Genomic DNA, 23,896 nt, shown 5'->3' with positions numbered 1-23,896 from the left:
TTAAAACTGACCCACGCCCCAGGCTTTAAATGGACTGAGAGGTGGAGAAAGGGGTCCGATATATCATCGCTTAAAGATTCCTCACATAAAGGCAAAATCAAAGGCTTCACTTTTTTTCTTTTTTTTTTTTTTGAGACAGAGTCTCACTCTGTTGCCCAGGCTAGAGTGAGTGCCGTGGCATCAGCCTCGCTCACAGCAACCTCCAACTCCTGGGCTCAAGCAATCCTCCTGCCTCAGCCTCCTCCCGAGTAGCTGGGACTACAGGCATGCGCCACCATGCCCAGCTCATTTTATATATATGTATCAGTTGGCCAATTAATTTCTTTCTATTTATAACAGAGACGGGGTCTCGCTCTTGCTCAGGCTGGTTTTGAACTCCTGGCCTTGAGCAATCCTCCCGCCTCGGCCTCCCAGAGAGCTAGGATTGCAGGTGTGAGCCACCGCGCCCGGCCAGGGCTTCACTTTCAACAGCGATTGGAGATCATGCAGGCCGAAGTGTGCACTTCGAGATCCTTTTTCCTCATGGTCGGCTGCCGGTTGGTGCCACCGTGCACACATTCTGACAGGCTGACTCCGAGGAGTTGAGTCCCGTGGTTTACGATGAGCTCAGCCTGGCAGCAGCTGTAGAGAGCAGAGGGGACAGATGTGCTCACCGGCTGGCACATCTGGAATGAGCACTCTATGATGCTACAACCCTAAGTGCCGTTTGTACCTGGTGAGGAGCGCCCCCTACAGTTGGCCCACCCACAGCACAGGGGGTCTTTGGCCCTGCGGGTGCTTCTAGCAGAAAAAGCAACACCTGAGATTTCTCTTTTTTTTATTTTTTTATTTTTATTTTTTATTTTTTTTTTCTGTTTCTCAGTGTCCTTGTATGAGATTTCTCTTAATGACAACATGAGGAGTGGAACCCGGGAGCGGGAGGGGAGCGTCTGTTTAGCAGAGCCAGAGCTGTGAGCAATCTGCACAGGTGGTGGAAGGGAACGTCATCTTTTCTCCCATGGTAAACGCAGGCCAGGGCTTGTAAGGAAGGGGACTCTTTTTCAGCCTTTATAGGCCTCGCTGGCCCAGGCTGCTGTTAGCTGGTGTTTCCCCGGTGAGTACTGGAGGAATTTTCGCGCAGGACGTGGCTCACTGCTCTTCCACATGGGCAGTCGAGGCACCGTAGGAGGGGGGAAAGGGAGGGGGAAGAAGGCTGAGTCTCTAGAGCTCACTGCAGCTGCCGGGACGGCTGGGCTGGCTGCACTGCAGACACCCGGAGCCCGGTTCTCTTCCCCTTGCTTCTTTTTTTGTTTTTTGAGACAGAGTCTCACTCTGTTGGCCAGGCTAGAGTGAGTGCCGTGGAATCACCCTAGCTCACAGCAACCTCCAACTCCTGGGCTCAAGCCATCCTCCTGCCTCAGCCTCCCGAGTAGCTGGGACTACAGGCATGCGCCACCACGCCCGGCTCATTTTTCTATATATTTTTAGTTGGCCAATTAATTTATTTCTATTTTTTTAGTAGAGATGGGGTCTCGCTATTGCTCAGGCTGGTCTCAAACTCCTGAGCTCAAATGATCCTCCCGCCTCGGCCTCCCAGAGTGCTGGGATGGCAGGCGTGAGACAGCGGGCCCGGCCTCTCCCCTTGCTTCTGAGGCTGCCCATGTGGATCTCAGGAAGGGTCCCAGGGTGGGGTGTGGGCACATGGCAGGGGGAACAGGGAAAAGAGTTTCCATGTTATTTATAGCGAGCACATCCTTGACGTAGAGGAAGGGGAAGGAAAGGATTTTTTTGACTAATACTCTGAGCTAAAAATGGGGAAATTAAAAAAAAAAAAGCATTATAAAGGTTAGGATATTTCTTTCCTTCCATGTTTTTCACATGAGCAGCCCCTGAGAGATTTCAGTCTCCTCTGTAAGTGGGGACGGGAGTGACACGAATCAGTGAACCTCCCAAATCACCCCCAAAACTCATTCTCTGTCCGTGAGCTTCAGCCTCTGCTCTCCTCTCTGCCAATTTTCTGTCCCAGCTCCTGACGAGGAGAAAAGTCAACTGATGGAAGAAATGACATGGAGGGCTGCACTTGTCCTCAGATAGAGGCATGAGGAGGCCAGGGGGTCTAAGGGTCACGCAGGAGACGGGACCTTGCAAGACACACTGCTGCAAAAGGGGGGGGTCTTCAAACACAGAGAGGGGACGTCCTCAAAAATAGCAGCCTTGACAGGAAACCCAGTCCAAGCAGTTTCCTTTACACAAGGTGGAACGGAAGCTCTGGGAAGTTACGGCCATCCGGCTAGTTAATAGTGTGGCCAGACCCGGAAGCTCCATCGCGTCACTTCCGGTCCCCTCTGCCTGCACTGCACCCTCTTCCGGTTTGTGTCTGAGACTTGCCACTCGGGTCTCCCGGGGACTCTGCACTCTGCAATGCACAGGTGCATCCAGTGCACACAAGTGCCCAGGCCTGGAAGCTGGTCACGTCACTTCCGGTCCGCGTGTGTCTGAACTGCACCCGCTTCCGGTTTGTGTCTGAGACGTGCCCCTCGCACCTCCTGGGGGCTCTGAGATGCACAGGTGCATCCAGTGCACACAAGCGCCCACACCCGGAAGCCTGCCTACATCACTTCCGGTCTGCGTGTGTCCACACTGCCCCCGTTTCCGGTTTGTGTCTGAGACATGCCCCTCTCGTCTCCTGGGGTCTCTGCAATGTACACGTGCATGCAGTGCACACAAACACCCAGGCCCGGAAGCCTACTACATCACTTCCGGTCCGCGTGTGTCCGCACTGCATCCACTTCCGGTTTGTGTCTGAGACATGCCACTCGCGTCTCCCGGGGGCTCTGCGATGCACAAGTGCATCCAGTGCACACAACCGCCCAGGCCCGGAAGCCTGCCACGTCACTTCCGGTCAGCTCGTGTCTGCACTGCACCCGCTTCCGGTTTGTGTCTGAGACGTGCCACTCGCGTCTCCTGAGGCTCTGCGATGCACAGGTGCATCCAGTGCACGCAAGCGCCCAGGCCCGGAAGCCTGCCCACGTCACTTCCGGTGTGCGTGTGCCTGCACTGCACCCGTTTCCGGTTTGTGTCTGAGACGTGCCACTCGCGTCTCCTGAAGCTCTGCAATGCACAAGTGCATCCGGTGCACGCAAGCGCCCAGGCCCGGAAGCCTGCCTACGTCACTTCCGGTCCGCGTCTGTCTGCACTGCACCCGTTTCCGGTTTGTGTCTGAGACGTGCCACTCGCGTCTCCTGAGGCTCTGCGATGCACAGGTGCATCCGGTGCACGCAAGCGCCCAGGCCCGGAAGCCTGTGCACGTCACTTCCGGTCCGCGTGTGTCTGCACTGCACCCGTTTCCGGTTTGTGCCTGAGACGTGCCCCTCGCATCTCCTGGGGCTCTGCGATGCACAGGTGCACCCAGTGCCCGCAAGCGCCCAGGCCCGGAAGCCTGTGCACGTCACTTCCGGTCCGCGTGTGTCTGCACTGCACCCGTTTCCGGTTTGTGCCTGAGACGTGCCCCTCGCATCTCCTGGGGCTCTGCGATGCACAGGTGCACCCAGTGCCCGCAAGCGCCCAGGCCCGGAAGCCTGTGCACGTCACTTCCGGTCCGCGTGTGTCTGCACTGCACCCGTTTCCGGTTTGTGCCTGAGACGTGCCGCTCGCGTCTCCCGGGGCTCTGCGATGCACAGGTGCATCCGGTGCACGCAAGCGCCCAGGCCCGGAAGCCTGTGCACGTCACTTCCGGTCCGCGTGTGTCTGCACTGCACCCGTTTCCGGTTTGTGCCTGAGACGTGCCGCTCGCGTCTCCCGGGGCTCTGCGATGCACAGGTGCATCCGGTGCACACAAGCGCCCCGAGTTCCCACCTTGTGGATGATGACACCGAGGCTCCCGGAGGCTCAGAGGGTTAGCGGACTGCACTGTCTTAGGGTTCCGCCTAAAAACAGGTCCGGGTAGCACAGCAAGCCAGCTCAAGCTTAGAATTCGAACTCAGCGGTCAGGACTCCGGTTTCAGTTCGCTTTCTGCTACCCCACTGAGCTGTAGACCTTTCTGCAGTGCGTTGTCTCGTTAAATTGTTTTTCATGGCCCATTAGATGTATTTTCATTGCTGCATTACATTCTGGGAATGAGTGAAATGCATGCACTTATTATTTGTTACCAACAACATGGGCTATTCCTTTCCGTCTCAATCTGTGTTCTTCCACTCAGACTCAATTATTTCCCCATCATTTTTGACCTCCCGGGTCCCAGAAAGGATGAGTGCTAATCTGAGAGGTGTTTCAGGTCAGAAGCCAGGCATGTCTTCGTCTCTGTTGCTGTCGTTGAATGTTAGGGTGGAGTGGGGCCTTAGATGGAGTTTGGTTTAACTCGCTTTCATTCTTTCTTTTTTAAATTTTTTTTGAGACAGAGTCTCGCTCTGTTGCCCGGGCTAGAGTGAGTGCCGTGGCATCAGCCTCGCTCACAGCAACCTCCAACTCCTGGGCTCAAGCGATCCTCCTGCCTCAGCCTCCTCCCGAGTAGCTGGGACTACAGGCATGTGCCACCATGCCCAGCTCATTTTGTTCCTATATATTTTTAGTTGGCCAATAAATTTCTTTCTATTATTGGTAGAGATGAAGTCTGGCTCTTGCTCAGGCTGGTTTCTAACTCCTGACCTTGAGTGATCAGCCTGCCTCGGCCTCCCAAGTAGCTGGGATTACAGGCGTGACCCACCATGCCTGGCTAATTTTATATGTATATATATATATATTTTTAACTTGTCCAGCTAATTTATATATATAATTTTTTTAGTAGCAACAGGGGTCTGGATCTTTCTCAGGCTGGTCTCGAACTCCTAAGCTCAAGAGATCATCCTGCCTCAGCCTCCCAGAATGCTAGGATTACAGGCGTGAGCCACAGCGCCCAGCCTTCATGCTCTTTTGAGTGACATTTAATAGTAGAGGTTCCTATTTATCAGCGAGCAGCAGTCAAAGTGACATCGTTGGAGAGTGAGGATTGGGGAACAATACGACTGGGTGTTCTGCATTCCAAATTAAACTCACTGGCCTCCCCCTGGTTATGCCTAAAACAGACAGGATGAGAGAGGCCTGGTCTTAGGGCTTCTTGTTAGCTCAAGGCCCAAATCAGATGTGTCATGCGGCAATCATAAAGAGTCAAGCACTCTTGAGAGAACATTCTCTAAACAGCATGGAAGTATCTGGACAAGAGAACCAACAAACTCATAATCGTTTATTGTAAATCACTCACAGTTTACACAGTTATTAATGGCAAAATAACACTGTTAAACACCTGCTGCATGAAGAATTTCATGATCACAGTTTCCAATCGGCATCATTTCTTTTTCTGAAATTTAAAGATTTAAATTTTAAGTCCTACATCGTTCTTGAAAATAATCTGTCTTCAAAGTGCTCCCCTACCACCACCAGAAGGCCTCTCTTTTGCTCTAACATCTAACACACACAAAAAAAGCACGCTGTCCCATGAATTCAACATATCTTTACAAGGCAACTTAACACACAAATAATTTTTTTTTATTTTTTAATTCAGAAGCCACATAATGATCACTTGCTATTTTGCTGCAAAATCAATGCATGCGGGTGAAGGGAGTTCTAGGTAGCTGTCGGGTATTATGTTCTGACGGTGTGGCGTGGAAAATTAATATACTAGTTTAGCAGAAGTAGCTAACTGGACATGCACCAGTGGCTGGGATCAATTAGAATATAAATGAGGTGTCTAAACATTTAAATGAGAGCTTCATTTGAGCTTAATTGGATGGCTGGCATGTGTGAGTTATTCACCTTTAAAAAATGACAATAGCCAAGAGAACAAAAATCAAACAAGGCGTTGATTTATAGCGTGGGCGGGGCCTAAAACTCAGGACACAAAAGGTGGAAAAGCAAAGATAGTGTGGAGATTAACAAGCTGGCAACATGGCAAAAAAAAAATAATAATAATAATACAAGAGCCATTTCCTGTCTTCTTATTTTTTTTTAACGTTTTCAATTCTCTCTCTCTTTTTTTTTTTTTTAGACAGAGTCTCACTCTGTTGCCCAGGTTAGAGTGAGTGCCGTGGCATCAGCCTCGATCACAGCAACCTCCAACTCCTGGGCTCAAGCGATCCTCCTGCCTCAGCCTCCCGAGTAGCTGGGACTACAGGCATGCGCCACCATGCCCGGCTCATTTTTTCTATATGTTTTTAGTCGTCCAATTAATTTCTTTCTATTTTTACTAGAGACGGGGTCTTGCTCTTGCTCAGGCTGGTCTCGAACTCCTGACCTTGGTTGATCCGCTGGCCTCATCCTCCCGAGTAGCTGGGACTACAGGCGTGAGCCACCATGCCCGGCTAATTTTTTCTCTATATATTTTTAGTTGTCCAGCTAATTTCTTTCTATTTTTAGTAGAGACAGGGGTCTTGCTCTTGCTCAGGCTGGTTTCCAATTCCTGACCTTGAGCGATCCTCCCCCCTCGGCCTCCCAGAATGCTAGGATGACAGGCGTGAGCCACCGCGCCTGGCCTTCAATTCTCTTAAATGAACAAAACACACAGGCAGGCAATAATTACAAAACAGAAACATTGTTTGGGCACAAGGCAGTCCCTCCTCTGTCCCCTACCCTGCCTCTCTGCTCCTTTAGATAGTGTGTTTCAAAGCAAAAAAGAAAACAAATGCTCTGCTCAATCCCGCTGCAAGAATGTTACATTCCTTCATCCTGGCAGGGTTAACATCGTGTACAAGCACGTGGTAATGTAGATTTGACATATTATAGCTACAGCCATTAGGTCACATGTCCACACTCTAAATGCTAAAATCATAGGAATATTGACTTTAAAAAAAAAATTTTTTTTTTCCCCATTGATAGTTGTATTTCGACATTTTGGAGACAAAGAAACAAAAAAAATTTTCCCAAACCACACAGATTCTGTTCTCTCCCTACCACGAGCCCCTCCCCCAGGTCGGACGAACAAGAGAACGACAGTAACAAAAGCCACCAGCCGTGACATCTCTCGGAGGGCCGTCCCCAGGGTCAGGCGCTGCCGTCCCCAGTCCTGGCTTTCCGGGCCTCGATCATGGGCCTGGTGGCCCGTTTGCGGTCGGTGGCCAGCCCCAGCCAGCACATGAAGTCAATGAACCAGGTGGTGGGGTTGAAATTGAAGCCGAACTCACTTGCAGAGTAGTCGAAGGGAAAGGTGTGATGGTAGTTGTGGAATCCTTCACCTGGAACACAAAGCCAGCGCGGGAATAACTCCAGCGCCACCCCCGCACGCGCTCTGCCAGCTGGGGCCTTGCTTTTGTGTTTTTTTTTTTTTTTTAGTTTTTTATTTTTTATTATTTTTTTAAGCCCTAGTGGTGCTCATGTTTTTGTTTTGTTTTTTTTTTTTGAGACAGAGTCTCACTTTGTTGCCCGGGCTAGAGTGAGTGCCGTGGCGTCAGCCTCGCTCACGGCAACCTCAGACTCCTGGCCTCAAGCGATCCTCCTGCCTCAGCCTCCCGAGTAGCTGGGACTACAGGCATGCGCCACCACGCCCGGCTAATATTTTCTATACATTTTTAGTTGGCCAATTAATTTCTTTCTATTTTTAGTAGAGACAGGGGTCTCACTCTTGCTCAGGCTGGTCTCCAACTCCTGACCTCGAGCGAGCCTCCCGCCTCGGCCTCCCAGAGTGCCAGGATGAAGGGCGTGAGCCACCTCCTCCGGCCTCCGAGGTGACAATAAACAGACAGCTGCGAGCCATCGACCACCCACTGCGTGCCGGGCTCTGTCCCAAGCAGCTTGCGCGGCGCTGGGAAGCAGGCGTGGATTGCAACGCCCATTGCACAGATGGCAAAACTGAGTCGGAGAGACGAGTCGTGCAAGGGCCGGTCCCCCCACCACCCCCCGCCCGCCGCTCACCGATGGCGCCCAGGGTGACGAGCGGGTTCTGCCGGGGGCTGATGTGCCTGTCGTAGGGCCGGGTGCCGAACTTGTGGGCGGCGCTGTTGACCAGCCAGGTGACGTTCAGGGACACGGCGTAGCGCAGCACGGAGGCCAGGAAGTAGGAGTTCCACAGGCTCTCGCCCCACGAGTACCAGGGCACCAGCGTGGGCAGCACGAAGCACATGAGCACCACGGACGCCTTGTAGTACCTGCAAGGCAGCGACAGCCCGTCACAGCCAGTCACCTGCCGGAGGGCCGGGCCGGGCGGGGACGCGGGGAGGGTCAGAGACAGCCCGGAGAATGACCGTGCTGGTCACCATTGCATTATTTTTTATTTTTTTTGAGACAGAGTCTCACTTTTGTCGCCCAGGCTAGAGTGAGTGCCATGGCGTCAGCCTCGCTCACAGCAGCCTCCAACTCCTGGGCTCAAGCAATCCTCCTGCCTCAGCCTCCTCCCGAGTAGCTGGGACTACAGGCATGCGCCACCATGCCCGGCTAAAATATATATATATAATACATATTATATATATAATATATATAATTATTATTATTTAGTTAGCCAATTAATTTCTTTCTATTTATAGTAGAGACAGGGTCTCGCTCTTGCTCAGGCTGGTTTTGAACTCCTGACCTCGAGCGGTCCACCCGCCTCGGCCTCCCAGAGTGCTAGGATGACAGGCCTGAGCCACCGCGCCTGGCCTAAGATTGCATTATGACTTCTATTGAAACAGGAAGCTGGCCAGGCGTGGTGGCTCGCGCCTGTCATCCCAGCATGCTGGGAGGCTGAGGCGGGAGGCTCGCTCGAGGTCAGGAGTTGGAGACCAGCCTGAGCAAGAGCAAGACCCCTTCTCTACTAGAAACAGAAAGAAATTAGTTGGCCAACTAAAAATACATAGAAAAAATGAGCCGGGCATGGTGGCGCATGCCTGTAGTCCCAGCTACTCGGGAGGCTGAGGCAGGAGGATCGCTTGAGCCCAGGAGTTGGAGGTTGCTGTGAGCGAGGCTGACGCCACGGCACTCACTCTAGCCCGGGCAGCAGAGTGAGACTCTGTCTCAAAAAAAAAACAAAAAGCCCCACACCCATCTTAGCAATCAGCATGCCTGGGGAGTTTCTTTAAGCACCTCATTGGTAATGAGGTAGAAATAGGCTCTTTGTGTTGAGATTCTGCAATGATGGTGTTCATCTTTCCGGCCCGCTGCTTAGTGGATTAATGGAACCTGTTTGTACAGAGGCAAATTAACTTCGAGTGGGTGGACTCGATTAAGCTTCCCACTCAGACCTCGAAAGCGAATAGAGCCACAGGCAAAGAGAAAAGAAAAACATGGCTTTTCCTCTTCCCTGCATTGCAAGGGTCTGAAGGACATGCTTTCATGGGGCCAGGGTTTGCCCGTGTCTGCTTCCTCTCGGGGAAGGGCATGCATCCAGAAGATGCAGATTATACACGTCTACACGGTCCAGTTAAAAGGTTTCCTTTTCCAGGGAAGCTGATCGTGGAGCAGCACAAGGTAAGCGACGCCAAGACTATTTGAAGGGCCAGGTGCAGAGGCTCACGCCTGTCATCCCAGCACTCTGGGAGGCCGAGGCGGGAGGATCGCTCGAGGTCAGGAGTTTGAGACCAGCCTGAGCAAGAGCGAGACCCCCCGTCTCTACTAAAAAAAATAGAAAGAAATTAATTGGCCAACTAAAAATATATAGAAAAAAAAAAATTAGCCGGGCGTGGTGGCGCATGCCTGTAGTCCCAGCTACTCGGGAGGAGGCTGAGGCAGGAGGATCGCTTGAGCCCAGGAGGTTGAGGTTGCTGTGAGCGAGGCTGACGCCACGGCACTCACTCTAGCCTGGGCGACAGAGTGAGACTCTGTCTCAAAAAAAAAAAAAAATGTAACTGAATCAACTTCTCAGAGGCTCCAATTTCACCAGCTATACAGATAAGAGAGATAAGAATTTTATCCACTTCCACTTCAAGAAAAATTAAAAATAAAAGAAGAAAAAAATTTAAAAATAATAAAAAATATAAAAATATTTCTTAAAAATTAAAATAAATAAATAATTTTATATGCACATCACACATAGGTTACCCAATACACTAAAATCAAGATGATACAGAATATTAGAGAAATGATAAAATAAAACAACAACAACCTGGAAGCTATTATTAGCCTTCTAATATTAGATGCAGACTTCTCATGAGTTTATTAGAGTTTTGCATTTTCAAGAGCAATAAGATTCCGAATGAGCACCTGAGGGGAAATCCTAAAGAGAAATGTTTTGCCTATTTATATGCAAGATAATGTCAGCTCAAAATGACCCATAGCAAAAGAGGAGGTTGGGCCACATTCAGTAGAATTAGAAGAGAAAGACTTCAGCCTTCCTGTTAATCCTCCCTCTTCTAACACAGCTTGTACCCAAACTTTTCGTGCAAAATATGAATGATTCAGGCCGGGCGCGGTGGCTCACGTCTGTCATCCTAGCATTCTGGGAGGCCAAGGCGGGAGGATCGCTCAAGGTCAGGAGTTCAAGACCAGCCTGAGCAAGAGCGAGACCCCGTCTCTACTATAAATAGAAAGAAATTAATTGGCCAACTAAAAATATATATAGAAAAAACTAGCCGGGCATGGTGGCGCATGCCTGTAGTCCCAGCTACTCGGGAGGAGGCTGAGGCAGGAGGATCGCTTGAGCCTAGGAGATTGAGGTTGCTGTGAGCGAGGCTGACACCACGGCACTCACTCTAGCCTGGGCAACAGAGTGAGACTCTGACTCAAGAAAAAAAAAAAAGTGAATGATTCAAATCTTAGCTCTTCCACCTGCTTCTCTTTTTCCTGTTAGTTGGTGCAGGTAATAATTGACAAAGCCACAAAGAAAAGAATACATTTGCATCTTAAATAGAGCCATCACCTCAGTTTCAAAACAATGTCTCCCTGCCTGAGAAGTTCTTGCATTTGATGGTGCTTCCTAATTTCTATTCCTCTTTTTTTCTCTAGGAACACTTGACCTTCAGGAATCCAGAAATTCCCTCACCACCTGGCATGCTGCGACTCTTTATTTATTTTTTGAGACAGAGTCTAGCTCTGTTGCCCGGGCTAGAGTGCATCGTAGCAAATACTAACTTTCTGATTGTTTGTAAGTGGCAGTTGTCATTATCACAAAAATCCAATTTCTTATTAGGGAATAACTAGTTGGGCAGAATGTTAAAGTCTGTTTTATACATATATATATATACTCACACACACATATATGCATATATATATATATATATATATTTTATTTTTTTTTTGAGACAGAGTCTCACTCTGTTGCCCAGGCTGCAGTGAGTGCCATGGCATCAGCCTCGCTCACAGCAACCTCCAACTCCTGGGCTCAAGCGATCCTCCTGCCTCAGCCTCCCGAATAGCTGGGACTACAGGCATGCGCCACCATGCCCAGCTAAATTTTTCTATATATTTCTAGTTGTCTGGCTAATTTTTTTCTATTTTTAATAGAGATGGGGTCTTGCTCTTGCTCAGACTGGTCTCGAACTCCTGAGCTGAAACGATCCATCTGCCTCGACCTCCCAGAGTACTAGGATTACAGGTGTCAGCCACCACGCCCGGTCCATGTACATATATATTTTTTTATTTTTTAAAAATTTTTTTCATATTTTTAAATTTAAATTTATATAATTTCAGTTTCTGTTTTCTTTCCTTTTTTTTTTTTTTCCAAAGTGACTCAAACCATGTATATATAGTTTAAGGCAAGTTAACAGGCTTTCAAGTTCTGGCCAACTAAGAACCATACGTACTGTTTTTCTAAATCTCTTGATAGTCAGGACATTTGAGTAATTGTTTTTCTCTTCTTTAAAATGGAATACTGATTAAGCACAGGTTTACACCAGAGAGCCAAATGGCAGAAGAGAGGGTACACTTCAGATGAGTCAATGAGCGTGTATGACAAATCACATCTCAGCAGAAAGGTTCTTTGTGAGAGACTTGTTACTGTTTTATAGGAAAATGGGGCAGGACTACTTATGGTTTTTTTTTTTTTTTTTTTTTTTTTTTTTTTTTGAGACAGAGTCTCACTTTGTTGCCCAGGCTAGAGTGAGTGCCGTGGCGTCAGCCTGGCTCACAGCAACCTCAAACTCCTGGGCTCAGCGATCCTCCTGCCTCAGCCTCCCGAGTAGCTGGGACTACAGGCATGCGCCACCATGCCCGGCTAATTTTTTGTATATATATTTTTAGTTGGTCAATTAATTTCTTTCTATTTTTGGTAGAGACGGGGTCTCGCTCAGGCTGGTTTCGAACTCCTGACCTTGAGCGATCCGCCCGCCTCGGCCTCCCAAAGTGCTAGGATTACAGGCGTGAGCCACCGCGCCCGGCCTACTTATGTTTTTATATAGAAAATCCATCTGGAAACTGGTAGATTAAAATCCTTTAGTCCCTTTGGACTCATAAAAAACTGCACATATGAACAGCATTTTAGAACCCAAAGTTTTGGTGGGGTGCGGTGGCTCACGCCTGTCATCCTAACACTCTGGGAGGCCGAGGCGCGAGGATCAATCAAAGTCAGGAGTTCGAGACCAGCCCGAGCAAGAGCGAGACCCCGTCTCTACTAAAAAAATATAGAAAGAAATTACCTGAGGCCGCGCACAGTGGCTCACACCTATAATCCTACCACTCTGGGAGGCCGAGGTGGGCAGATTGCTCCAGGTCAGGAGTTCAAAACCAGCCTGAGCAAGGGCGAGACCCCGTCTCTACTATAAAAATAGAAAGAAATTAATTGGCCAACTCATATATATATAGAAAAAATTAGCCGGGCATGGTGGCGCGTGCCTGTAGTCCCAGCTACTCGGGAGGCTGAGGCAGGAGGATCGCTTGAGCCCAAGACTTGGAGGTTGCTGTGAGTGAGGCTGATGCCATGGCACTCACTCCAGCCTGGGCAACAAAGTGAGACTCTGTCTCAAAAAAAAAAAAAAAAAGAAAAGAAAAGAAATTACCTGGACAACTAAAAAAAAAAAATATATATATATATATATATATATATTTTTTATATATATATATATATATTTTTATATATATATATAAAATTAGCCGGGCATGGTGGCGCATGCCTGCAGTCCCAGCTACTCGGGAGGCTGAGGCAGGAGGATCGCTTGAGCCCAGGAAGTTGAGGTTGCTGTGAGCGAGGCTGACGCCACGGCACTCACTCCAGCCTGGGCAACAAAGCGAGACTCTGTCTCAAAACATAAAAGAAATTTCCTGGACAACTAAAAAAAAAAGAAAAAAATATATATATATATTGAGCCGGGCATGGTGGCACATGCCTGTAGTCCCAGCTACTCAGGAGGCTGAGGCAGGAGGATTGCTTGAGCCCAGGAGTCTGAGGTTGCTGTGAGCGAGGCTGACGCCACGGCACTCACTCTAGCCCGGGAAACAGAGTGAGATTCTGTCTCAAAAAAAATAAAAATAAAAAAATAAAACAGAGGGGGGGAAATGGGCATTTATTGAAACCTTAAAATCTGTACCCCCATAATATGCCAAAATAAAAAAAAAATTAAAAAAAAAATAAAAAATAAAACAGCTAAGACTTCAGCCCAGGTTTGCTCAGCAAGGGTTTGATTTCTCTGGTGCTCCCCGGGGAAACTGTGTCCATAACAAAACCTTCAATCTCTCAACCTAATCCACCCCCCACACATCCAATGGGGCTTAACACGCGGAGACAGGCACTGAGAAATCAGAATAAATTATGTCAAAGGAAAAGCCTCCGGCAGCTTTGACATGACAGCCTACACAAGACTCATCTAAATATTCATTTTGGGTAATGGAACAGCCATCCACAAACTCATCACTGACGACAATATTTTCCCTGCAAGTGTCAGCTGACAAGGGGGTCCCCAGAACACATGGCTGTCAGCGGCGTGCGTCCGTGAGGGAGAAAATGTACTTAATTTTCACAAATAGGTACGGATCACACGCTTTCAGTTTTAAAAAGGGACTCAGCCTCGCTGCATATTGTCACAAAATCACTGTCACAAGGACATGAGCTTGCAAATCATCTCATACAAAGAACTGGACAGCAAATAAATAATGGATTTGCTTCTAGTTACCCAGCCCATTTCTTATTTTATTTATTTATTTTTTTTTTGAGACAGAGTCTCACTTTGTTGCCCAGGCTAGAGTGAGTGCCGTGGCGTCAGCCTCGCTCACAGCAACCTCCAACTCCTGGGCTCAAGCGATCCTCCTGCCTCAGCCTCCTCCTGAGTAGCTGGGACTACAGGCATGCGCCACCATGCCCGGCTCATTTTTTCTATATATATTAGTTGGCCAATTAATTTCTTTCTATTTTTAGTAGAGACGGGGTCTCGCTCTTGCTCAGGCTGGTTTCGAACCCCTGACCTTGAGCGATCCACCCGCCTCGGCCTCCCAGAGAGCTAGGATTACAGGCGTGAGCCACCGCGCCCGGCCTCCATTTCTTATTTTAAATAAATACATTGGTAGCTACAGATGCCTCTTGTTTAAACAGCTTGTCCTATACTACTCTCTTTCTAGCTGATTAGCAGGTAGATTCTTTTTTTTCTTTTTTTTGAGACAAGAGTCTCACTCTGTTGCTCGGGCTGGAGTGAGTGCCGTGGCGTCAGCCTCACTCACAGCAACCTCCAACTCCTGGCCTCAAGCGATCCTCCTGCCTCAGCCTCCCGAGTATCTGGGACTACAGGCATGCACCGCCATGCCCGGCTCACTTTTTCTATATATTTTTTAGTTGGTCGATTAATTTCTTTCTATTTATAGTAGAGACAGGGTCTCGCGCCTGCTCAGGCTGGCCTCGAACTCCTGACCTCGAGCGATCCTCCCGCCTGGGCCTCCCAGAGTGCCGGGATGACAGGCGTGAGCCACCGCGCCCGGCCCAATTCTTATTTTAAATACATACATTTGTAGCTACATTTGCCTCCTGTTTAAACAACTATGCTACTCTCTTTCTAGCTTGTTAATAGCTAGATTCTTTAGAAAAAAACAGTCTTTCATGGAGCAAATCAGAACTAAAGTGACTCCTGTCACCTATTGAGTAATATGCCTTAGCTCAGAACACTCGAGAGTGTAAAAATAAGAAACACACATGACACGCCTCCTCTGTGAATTTGCTGATCTAGAACCCGATAATCATGACCATTCTACCCACTTCTTCCACCAAGTGGCTGGAAGATTCTGGATAGGAAACTGGTTTCCATTGTATCAGATTTTTGTCTTTAACAAAAAAGGAGGGAAATGAAGAGATGGTATCTTTGTTTTTGGCGATGGGAAGAGAAAATAGTATATCTCTTTTAAAAGGCGTATTGCTAGTCTGGGCACCTTGGCTCACGCCTGTCATCCCAGCTACTCTGGGAGGCCAAGGCAGGAGGATGGCTTGAGGTCAGGAGTTCGAGACCAGCCTGAGCAAGAGTGAGACCCCATAACTACTATAAATAGAAGTTACTTGGACATCTAAAAAATATATATCTGTATCTAAAAATATGTAGAAATATATATATATATAGAAAAAAATATATATCTATATCTAAAAATATATAGAAAAAATGAGCCGGGCGTGGTGGCGCATGCCTGTAGTCCCAGCTACTCTGGGAGGCCGAGGCAGGAGGATCGCTCGAGGTCAGGAGTTTGAGACCAGCCTGAGCAAGAGAAAGACCCCATCTCTACTATAAATAGAAATTACTTGGACATCTAAAAAATATATATCTGTATCTAAAAATATGTAGAAATATATATATATAGAAAAAAATATATATCTATATCTAAAAATATATAGAAAAAATGAGCCGGGCATGGTGGCGCATGCCTGTAGTCCCAGCTACTCAGGAGGCTGAGGCAGGAGGATCGCTTGAGCCCAGGAGTTTGAGGTTGCTGTGAGCGAGGCTGACGCCACGGCACTCACTCTAGCCTGGGCAACAAAGCGAGACTCTGTTTTTAAAAAAAAAAAAAGAAGAAGAAGAAGAAGAAGGAGAAAAAGAAACCGATTGTTAAATTTTGGGAAATAAAAACAACTGCTGATGTAGCTGATGAATTTTTACACACACACAGGCAAATTCTCCCAAAGTTCTAGTACGAAAAGTACCTCTTACAGAGGCAAACAAATGACATTTTGATTTGGAAATTTTTTAAAAAATCGAAACAAACTGTTGAATTATGTACCACACGGATTTCTCCCCTGCCCAAAGTTTTAACCACGAAAATAGGGACATTTTGGTGTTGATGCTGCAATCTCAATATTGAGTCGTCTCTATCCTGCATCCCAGAATGCAATCCAGCTCTGCAGCTACAGAATTCAAATCCCCTTTAGACAGGCCAAAAGCTTAATCATAGTAGTTAAAGGATATTTTACCTCCTCCATTTACTTTTTTTTTTTTTTTGAGACAGAGTCTCGCTCTGATGCCCGGGCTAGAGTGAGAGCCGTGGCGTCAGCCTCGCTCACAGCAACCTCCAACTCCTGGGCTCAAGCGATCCTCCTGCCTCAGCCTCCTCCCGAGTAGCTGGGACTACAGGCATGCGCCACCACGCCCGGCTCATTTTTTTCTATATATAGTTTTCGTTGGCCAATTAATTTCTTCCTGTTTTTAGTAGAGACGGGGTCTCACTCTTGCTCAGGCTGGTTTCGAACTCCTGACCTTGAGCGATCCTCCCGCCTCGGCCTCCCAAAGAGCTAGGATAACAGGCGTGAGCCACTGCGTCCGGCCTGAATTTCCTTTTCTTTTATTTTTGGTATTTCAGCCTAATGCCTATCTTGCGCAGCCGAATGTGAGGTCGTCCAGGTAACTACCCTCTTTGTAACCGTCTTGGTAAAATTATCTCCTAAGGGAAAAGTCTGTAAGTATAGCTTCAACTAAATGTGTTGTTTTCTAGTTATTATTATTATTTTTTTTTGAGACAGTCTCACTCTGTTGCCCGGGCTAGAGTGCCATGGCGTCAGCCTAGCTCACAGCAACCTCCAACTCCTGGGCTCAAGCGATCCTCCTGCCTCAGCCTCCCGAGTAGCTGGGACTACAGGCATAGGCCACCATGCCCGGCTCATTTTTTCTATATATTTTTAGTTGGCTAATTAATTTCTTTCTATGTTTAGTAGACACAGGGTCTTATTCTTGCTCAGGCTGGTTTTGAACTCCTGACCTTGAGGGATCCTCCCGCCTCGGCCTCCCAGAGTGCTAGGATGACAGGCCTGAGCCACCACGCCCGGCCATGAGTGGACGGTTTCTGAAAGCCACAGTTCCCTGTAGTCACCGGACCTGTGATAGAAGATGTTCTCGGATGACTATTCAGGGAACTTGCTAAAATAGTCTTTGTTCTTCTGCCTGTGATTTAGAAATAGTCTCTGAACACACATACAGCCAGTACCCACAGAATGAATCAGATTATAACATTTTTTTTATGGGAAAAGATGAAAAAAAAAAAGTTTTCCATTTTTATGATCCGAGAGACTCAGACTATTATACTCGGCTCAGTTCTCATTAATAAAACAGAAGATCAGCACTCTGGGAGGCCAAGGCGGGCAGATTGCTCTAGGTCAGGGGTTTGAAACCAGCCTGAGCAAGAGTGAGACCCCGTCTCTACTATAAATAGAAAGAAATTAATTGGCCAACTAATATATATATAGAAAAAATTAGCTGGGCATGGTGGCGCATGCCTGTAGTCCCAGCTACTCGGGAGGCTGAGGCAGGAGGATCACTTGAGCCCAGGAGATTGAGGTTGCTGTGAATGAGGCTGACGCCACGGCACTGACTCTAGCTTGGGCAACAAAGCGAGACTCTGTCTCAAAAAAAATAAACAAATAAAAAAATAAAACAGAAGGTCCTTTTTCTTCTCGTCTGAGGGCTTTGAATGAATCTAAGGCAGGTGTGCTCAAACTGCGGCCACACATGGGCCACCTAGCACATGTATCCGGGCACCCGGGTGTGTTTGCAGCCGCTGCCTGTCCTGCTTAGCAGCCGACGCGCCCCGGGCCCGCAGTGCGCACTCTCCAAGGATCCAAGGGACAGTGAGCTGGCCCCCTGTTTAACAAGTCTGAGGACCCCTGGTCTAAGGTCTGATCGAACCGAAGCATCACTAATTGTGTAGGGACATCATTTATATCACAGAATTGGAAATGACATACGTGTCCAAGCACAGCGTCATGGTTAAATAAACTATGACATGATCAATTGATGGTCTCTTCCTCAGCCTCTGACAAGGGTTCCTAGGACATAATTTGAATTTAAGGGCGAGACATAAAATCCCATATGCATTGTGACAGCCATCATGCACAATACATCAAATAACTCGTAAAAATAGGAGGCACTGCAGAATATTAATAGTGTTTATGCATTAGGGGTGTGGATTTTTTTTTTCTTCTCTGAATTTTTCAGTGTTTTCTCTGGTGACCTGCAATATTTTACTCTCACAGTAAAAATCAACAGGAATAAATTGTTGAATTGTCGGCCGGGTGTGGTGGCTCTCGCCTGTCATCCTAGCACTCTGGGAGGCCGAGGTGGGAGGATCGTTTGAGGTCAGGAGTTTCAAACCAGCCTGAGCAAGAGTGAGACCCCATCTCTACTAAAAAAAAAAATAGAAAGAAATTAGCTGGACAACTAAAAATATATATATATATATAGAAAAAATTAGCCGGGCGTGGTGGTGCGTGCTTGTAGTCCCAGCTACTTGGGAGGCTGAAGCGGGAGGATCACTTGAGCCCAGGAGTTGGAGGTTGCTGTGAGCGAGGCTGACGCCACGGCACTCACTCTAGCCCGGGCAACAGAGTGAGACTCTGTCTCAAAATAAATAACTAAAAATAAGCAGAGATAAATCCTAAAGATTAGATCAGATTATGAGGGCAAAAGGGTAAGGAGGGGCCGGACGTGGTGGCTGACGCCTGTCATCCCAGCACTCTGTGAGGCCGAGGCAGGAGGATCGCTCGAGGTCAGGAGTTCGAAAACCAGCCTGAGCAAGAGCGAGACCCCGTCTCCACTAAAAATGGAAATAAATTAATTGGCCAACTAAAAACATATAGAAGAAAATGAGCCGGGCATGGTGGCATGTGACTGTAGTCCAGGTAGTCGGGAGGCTGAGGCAGGAGGATCGCTGGAGGTCAGGAGTTTGAAACCAGGGGTCTGAGCAAGAGCGAGACCCCTGTCTCTACTAAATACAATAGAAAGAAATTAATTGGAAAACTAAAAATATATATAGAAAAAAATGAGCAGGGCATGGTGGCGCATGCCTGTAGTCCCAAATACTCGGGAGGCCGAGGCGGGAGGATCGCTCAAGGTCAGGAGTTCCAGACCAGCCTGAGCAAGAGCGAGACCCCGTCTCTACTATAAATAGAAAGAAATTAATTGACCAAAATAAAAGAAATATAGCAAAACTTAGCCGGGCATGGTGGCGCATGCCTGTAGTCCCAGCTACTCGGGAGGCTGAGGCAGGAGGATCGCTTGAGGCCAGGAGTCGGAGGTTGCTGTGAGCAAGGCTGACACCATGGCACTCACTCTAGCCTGGGCGACAAAGCGAGACTCTTGTGTCAAAAAAAAAAAATGAACAAAAATAATTATTAAAACCATAAATTAAATTAAATTAATAAAAATGAACACGGATGAACCCTAAAGAGCAGGTGACGAGGGCAGAAGGGAAAGGAGGCTTCTTGGAGGTTTAATTGCACCTGCTGTGGCCTCAGCCTCGTCAGCCTCCATCCCCGGCCTCCCCACCCCCCCAGGGACGTCCCCTTGTCCCCTTGTCCCCTTGTCCCCGCGTCCCCGCCCCGCGCGCACTCACTTCCGCTGGAAGCGCACCACGGGGTCGGCGAGCAGGTCGGCGACGTCCAGCTTCCGGCCCTTCTCGATGACGTCACGGTGCTTGCGCACGCACAGCCAGCCCACGTGCGCGAAGAAGAAGCCGCGGCGCGCGTCGTGCGGGTCGGCGTCCGTCTCCGAGTACTTGTGGTGCACGCGGTGGTCGCGGCACCACTCGAAGATGTCGTTCTGCGGGGCGGGACGGTGAGCGCCCGGGTTCGAGCCCGGCCGCGGCTCGCCACGGTCTTAGTTTATCTGTCTGTCTGTGGATCTGTCTATCTATCTATCTATCATCTGTCTATCTATCTATCTATCATCTATCTGTCATCTGTCTATCTATCAATCTATCTATCAATCTATCATCTATCATCTGTCTATCATCTGTCTGTCTCTATCTATCATCTGTCTATCTATCATCTGTCTATCATCTGTCTATCATCTATCATCTGTCTGTCTCTATCTATCATCTGTCTATCATCTGTCTGTCTCTATCATCTGTCTATCCATCTATCATCTGTCTGTCTCTATCATCTGTCTATCCATCTATCATCTGTCTGTCTCTATCATCTGTCTATCATCTGTCTGTCTCTATCATCTGTCTATCCGTCTATCATCTGTCTGTCTCTATCTATCATCTATCTATCATCTGTCTATCCATCTATCATCTGTCTGTCTCTATCATCTGTCTATCATCTATCATCTGTCTGTCTCTATCATCTGTCTATCATCTGTCTGTCTCTATCATCTGTCTATCCGTCTATCATCTGTCTGTCTCTATCATCTGTCTGTCTCTATCTATCATCTGTCTATCTATCATCTGTCTATCATCTATCATCTGTCTGTCTCTATCTATCATCTGTCTATCATCTGTCTGTCTCTATCATCTGTCTATCCATCTATCATCTGTCTGTCTCTATCATCTGTCTATCATCTGTCTGTCTCTTTTTTTTTTTTTTTTTTTTTTTTTTTTTTTTTTTTTTTTTTTTTTTTTTTTTGAGACAGAGTCTCACTTTGTTGCCCGGGCTAGAGTGAGTGCCGTGGCGTCAGCCTAGCTCACAGCAACCTCAATCTCCTGGGCTCGAGTGATCCTTCTGCCTCAGCCTCCCGAGTAGCTGGGACTACAGGCATGCGCCACCATGCCCGGCTAATTTTTTATATATATATCAGTTGGCCAATTAATTCCTTTCTATTTATAGTAGAGACGGGGTCTCGCTCAGGCTGGTTTTGAACTCCTGACCTTGAGCAATCCGCCCGCCTCGGCCTCCCAAGAGCTAGGATTACAGGCGTGAGCCACAGCGCCCGGCCCATCTGTCTGTCTCTATCATCTGTCTATCCGTCTATCATCTGTCTGTCTCTATCTATCATCTATCTATCATCTGTCTATCCATCTATCATCTGTCTCTATCATCTGTCTATCATCTATCATCTGTCTGTCTCTATCATCTGTCTATCATCTGTCTGTCTCTATCATCTGTCTATCATCTATCATCTGTCTGTCTCTATCATCTGTCTATCCGTCTATCATCTGTCTGTCTCTATCATCTGTCTGTCTCTATCTATCATCTGTCTATCTATCATCTGTCTATCATCTATCATCTGTCTGTCTCTATCTATCTATCATCTATCTATCATCTGTCTATCCATCTATCATCTGTCTGTCTCTATCTATCATCTATCTATCATCTGTCTATCTATCTATATCTGTCTATCTATCATCTATCTATCATCTGTCTATCTATCTATATCTGTCTATCTATATCTGTCTATCTATCATCTGTCTATCAATCTATCATCTATCAATGTATCATCTATCAATCTATCTATCATCTATCTATCAATCTATCAATCTATCATCTATCAATCTATGTATCATCTATCTATTTTTATTTATTTATTTATTTTCTGAGGCAGAGTCTCACTCTGTCGCCGAGGCTAGAGTGAGTGCCGTGGCGTCAGCTTCGCTCACAGCAACCTCAATCTCCTGGGCTCAAGCGATCCTCCTGCCTCAGCCTCCCGAGTAGCTGGGGCTACAGGCATGCGCCACCATGCCTGGCTAATTTTTTCTATATATATTAGTTGGCCAATTAATTTCTTTCTATTTATAGTAGAGATGGAGGTCTCACTCTTGCTCAGGCTGGTTTCAAACTCCTGACCTTGAGCAATCCTCCCGCCTCGGCCTCCCAGAGTGCTGGGATTACAGGCGTGAGCCACCGCGCCTGGCCTCTATATATTTTTTGTTGGCCAGTTAGTTTCTTTCTATTTTGAGTAGAGACGGGGTCTCGCTCTTTCTCAGGCTGGTCTCAAACTCCTGACCTCGAGCGATCCTCCCGCCTCGGCCTCCCAGAGTGCTGGGATGCGACAGGCGTGAGCCACCCCGCTCGGTCTAAATGGACTCTTTAAGTCAATATAAGCCATACAATTTTTACGTCAACCCTTAAGTGGAGTTTTCCAGAGAGCTAGACACATTATTCTCAGGAAATTAAAGCACAATACGATTAGCAACCAAAAGGCATGACGATGAAGACAAGTTGGAACAGAGGTTATTTATTTTCATTCCTTGTACCTGAATACCTTCCTGGCAGAAGCCAAATTTGATGCAATCGAGGCATGAAGTAAGGCTTGGGCTACCTCCCAAATGATCATGCACACAATGAAGCCAAAAATACTTTTAAGATATATATATATATATTTTTTAATCCTTTGTCATTGTTCTTTTTTAACTGTGAAGCTGAGTGCAGTGGAAAAGGGGACTCAAAGCAGAAGTTGGGAGTCAGAAGAAGAAGGAGGTTTGCAAACTCGCTCAAGGGTCTTTTTTCCTACTTATCTGCATTTGGCTTCTACCCTGGAGCGATGGGAAGTGAGGGGTGGCTGGGTAGGGGAAACCTACCTGTTGACAGTCATTTGAGTTTGAGGAAAAGGTGTGTGTACCTACGGTGTGCTTCGATCCCATCCAGGCGTGGCTTAGCGACAAGCACAAGGGAAAGCTGAGAATGAGTGAGGGGGGAGAGACGTTTGAAGCCCCCCATGATACCCTGGTCATCTCTCTTCCCCGCCGTGTTTCCATAGCCCGGATTGTTCTCGTCTAAAACTGCATGTGCCTGGGACTGCAAACTGGTGCAACCTCTGTGGAAAGCAACGTGGAGATACCTCAAAGCGATGCAAGTGGATCTACCGTTGGATCCAGCAATCCCACGACTGGGGGTCTTCCCCAAAAGATCAAATGGCACTCTATGAAAAAAACACCTGCACTTGAATGTTTATAGCAGCACAGTTCGCAATTGCAAAGCAGTGGAAACAACCCAAGTGCCCATCCATGCACGAGTGGATTAATAAAACGTGGTCTGTGTACACCACGGAGCACTACTCAGCTCTGAGAAACACGGTGACCCAGCACCTCTTGTGTGTTCCTGGCTGGAGCTGGAGCCCATCCTACTAAGGGAAGCGTCCCGAGAATGGAAACACAAGCACCACGTGCGCTCACCAGCAAACTGGTGTTGACGGATCAGCACCTAAGTGGACACACAGGAGTGACATCTGTCGGGTGTCGGGCAGGTGGGAGGGGAGGAGGGGACCGGTGTAGACAGACACGACGAGTGAGACGTGCACCGTCTGGGGGATGGGCACGCTTGAGGCTCTGACTCGAGGGGGGAGGGGGGCAAGGGCAATATACGTGACCTTGACATTTGTACCCCCATAAGATGCTGAAATAAAAAGAAAAAGCCAGAGAACAAAAAAATAAAAATAAAAAAAAAACTACATGTCCCACCCATCATCCTTGCTTCATAGGAAAAAAAAGAAAAGTGGAGACAGAGACAATGAACGCTCTGGAGCGTGGGTTTTCTGTGTGCACAGAGGGAGTCTTGTGTGCATGTTTCGATGTGCACGTGATGTTGGCCTCACCAGCAACTCCCGAAGCCCAAGCACTCACACATGGTAACAATTCCATTAACAAATTCCTGGCCGGGCTCACGCCTGTCATCCTAGCACTCTGGGAGGCCGAGGCGGGAGGATCGCTCCAGGTAAGGAGTTCGAGGCCAGCCTGAGCAAGAGTGAGACCCCGTCTCTACTATAAATAGAAAGAAACTCCTGGGCTCAAGCGATCCTCCTGCCTCAGCCTCCCGAGTAGCTGGGACTACAGGCATGAGCCACCATGCCCGGCTAATTTTTTCTATATATATTTTCATTGGCCAATTAATTTCTTTCTGTTTTTTTTTCTTTTTTTTAGTAGAGACGGGGTCTCGCT

General features: G+C 47.7%; 1 protein-coding gene across 1 annotated transcript in view; it reads right to left on the bottom strand.

The window, feature by feature from the left end:
- Positions 1-4,863: 4,863 nt before the first annotated feature.
- The window catches only part of SCD5 (stearoyl-CoA desaturase 5), a 49,030-nt gene continuing 29,997 nt past the window's right edge, over positions 4,864-23,896 (bottom strand). The window contains exons 3-5 of the mRNA XM_075998585.1: positions 19,637-19,842; positions 7,859-8,091; positions 4,864-7,182 (exon numbers count right to left, since the gene is read on the bottom strand). Coding sequence (XP_075854700.1) covers positions 6,992-7,182; positions 7,859-8,091; positions 19,637-19,842 — 630 coding nt within the window. The 3' untranslated portion in view covers positions 4,864-6,991. The remainder of the gene's footprint in view (positions 7,183-7,858; positions 8,092-19,636; positions 19,843-23,896) is intronic.

This window comes from Microcebus murinus, chromosome 29 (genome assembly GCF_040939455.1).
Source record: "Microcebus murinus isolate Inina chromosome 29, M.murinus_Inina_mat1.0, whole genome shotgun sequence".
NCBI lineage: Eukaryota > Metazoa > Chordata > Mammalia > Primates > Cheirogaleidae > Microcebus > Microcebus murinus.
Note: the sequence above shows the minus strand (reverse complement) of the source record. Positions and strands in the feature narration are given on the sequence as shown.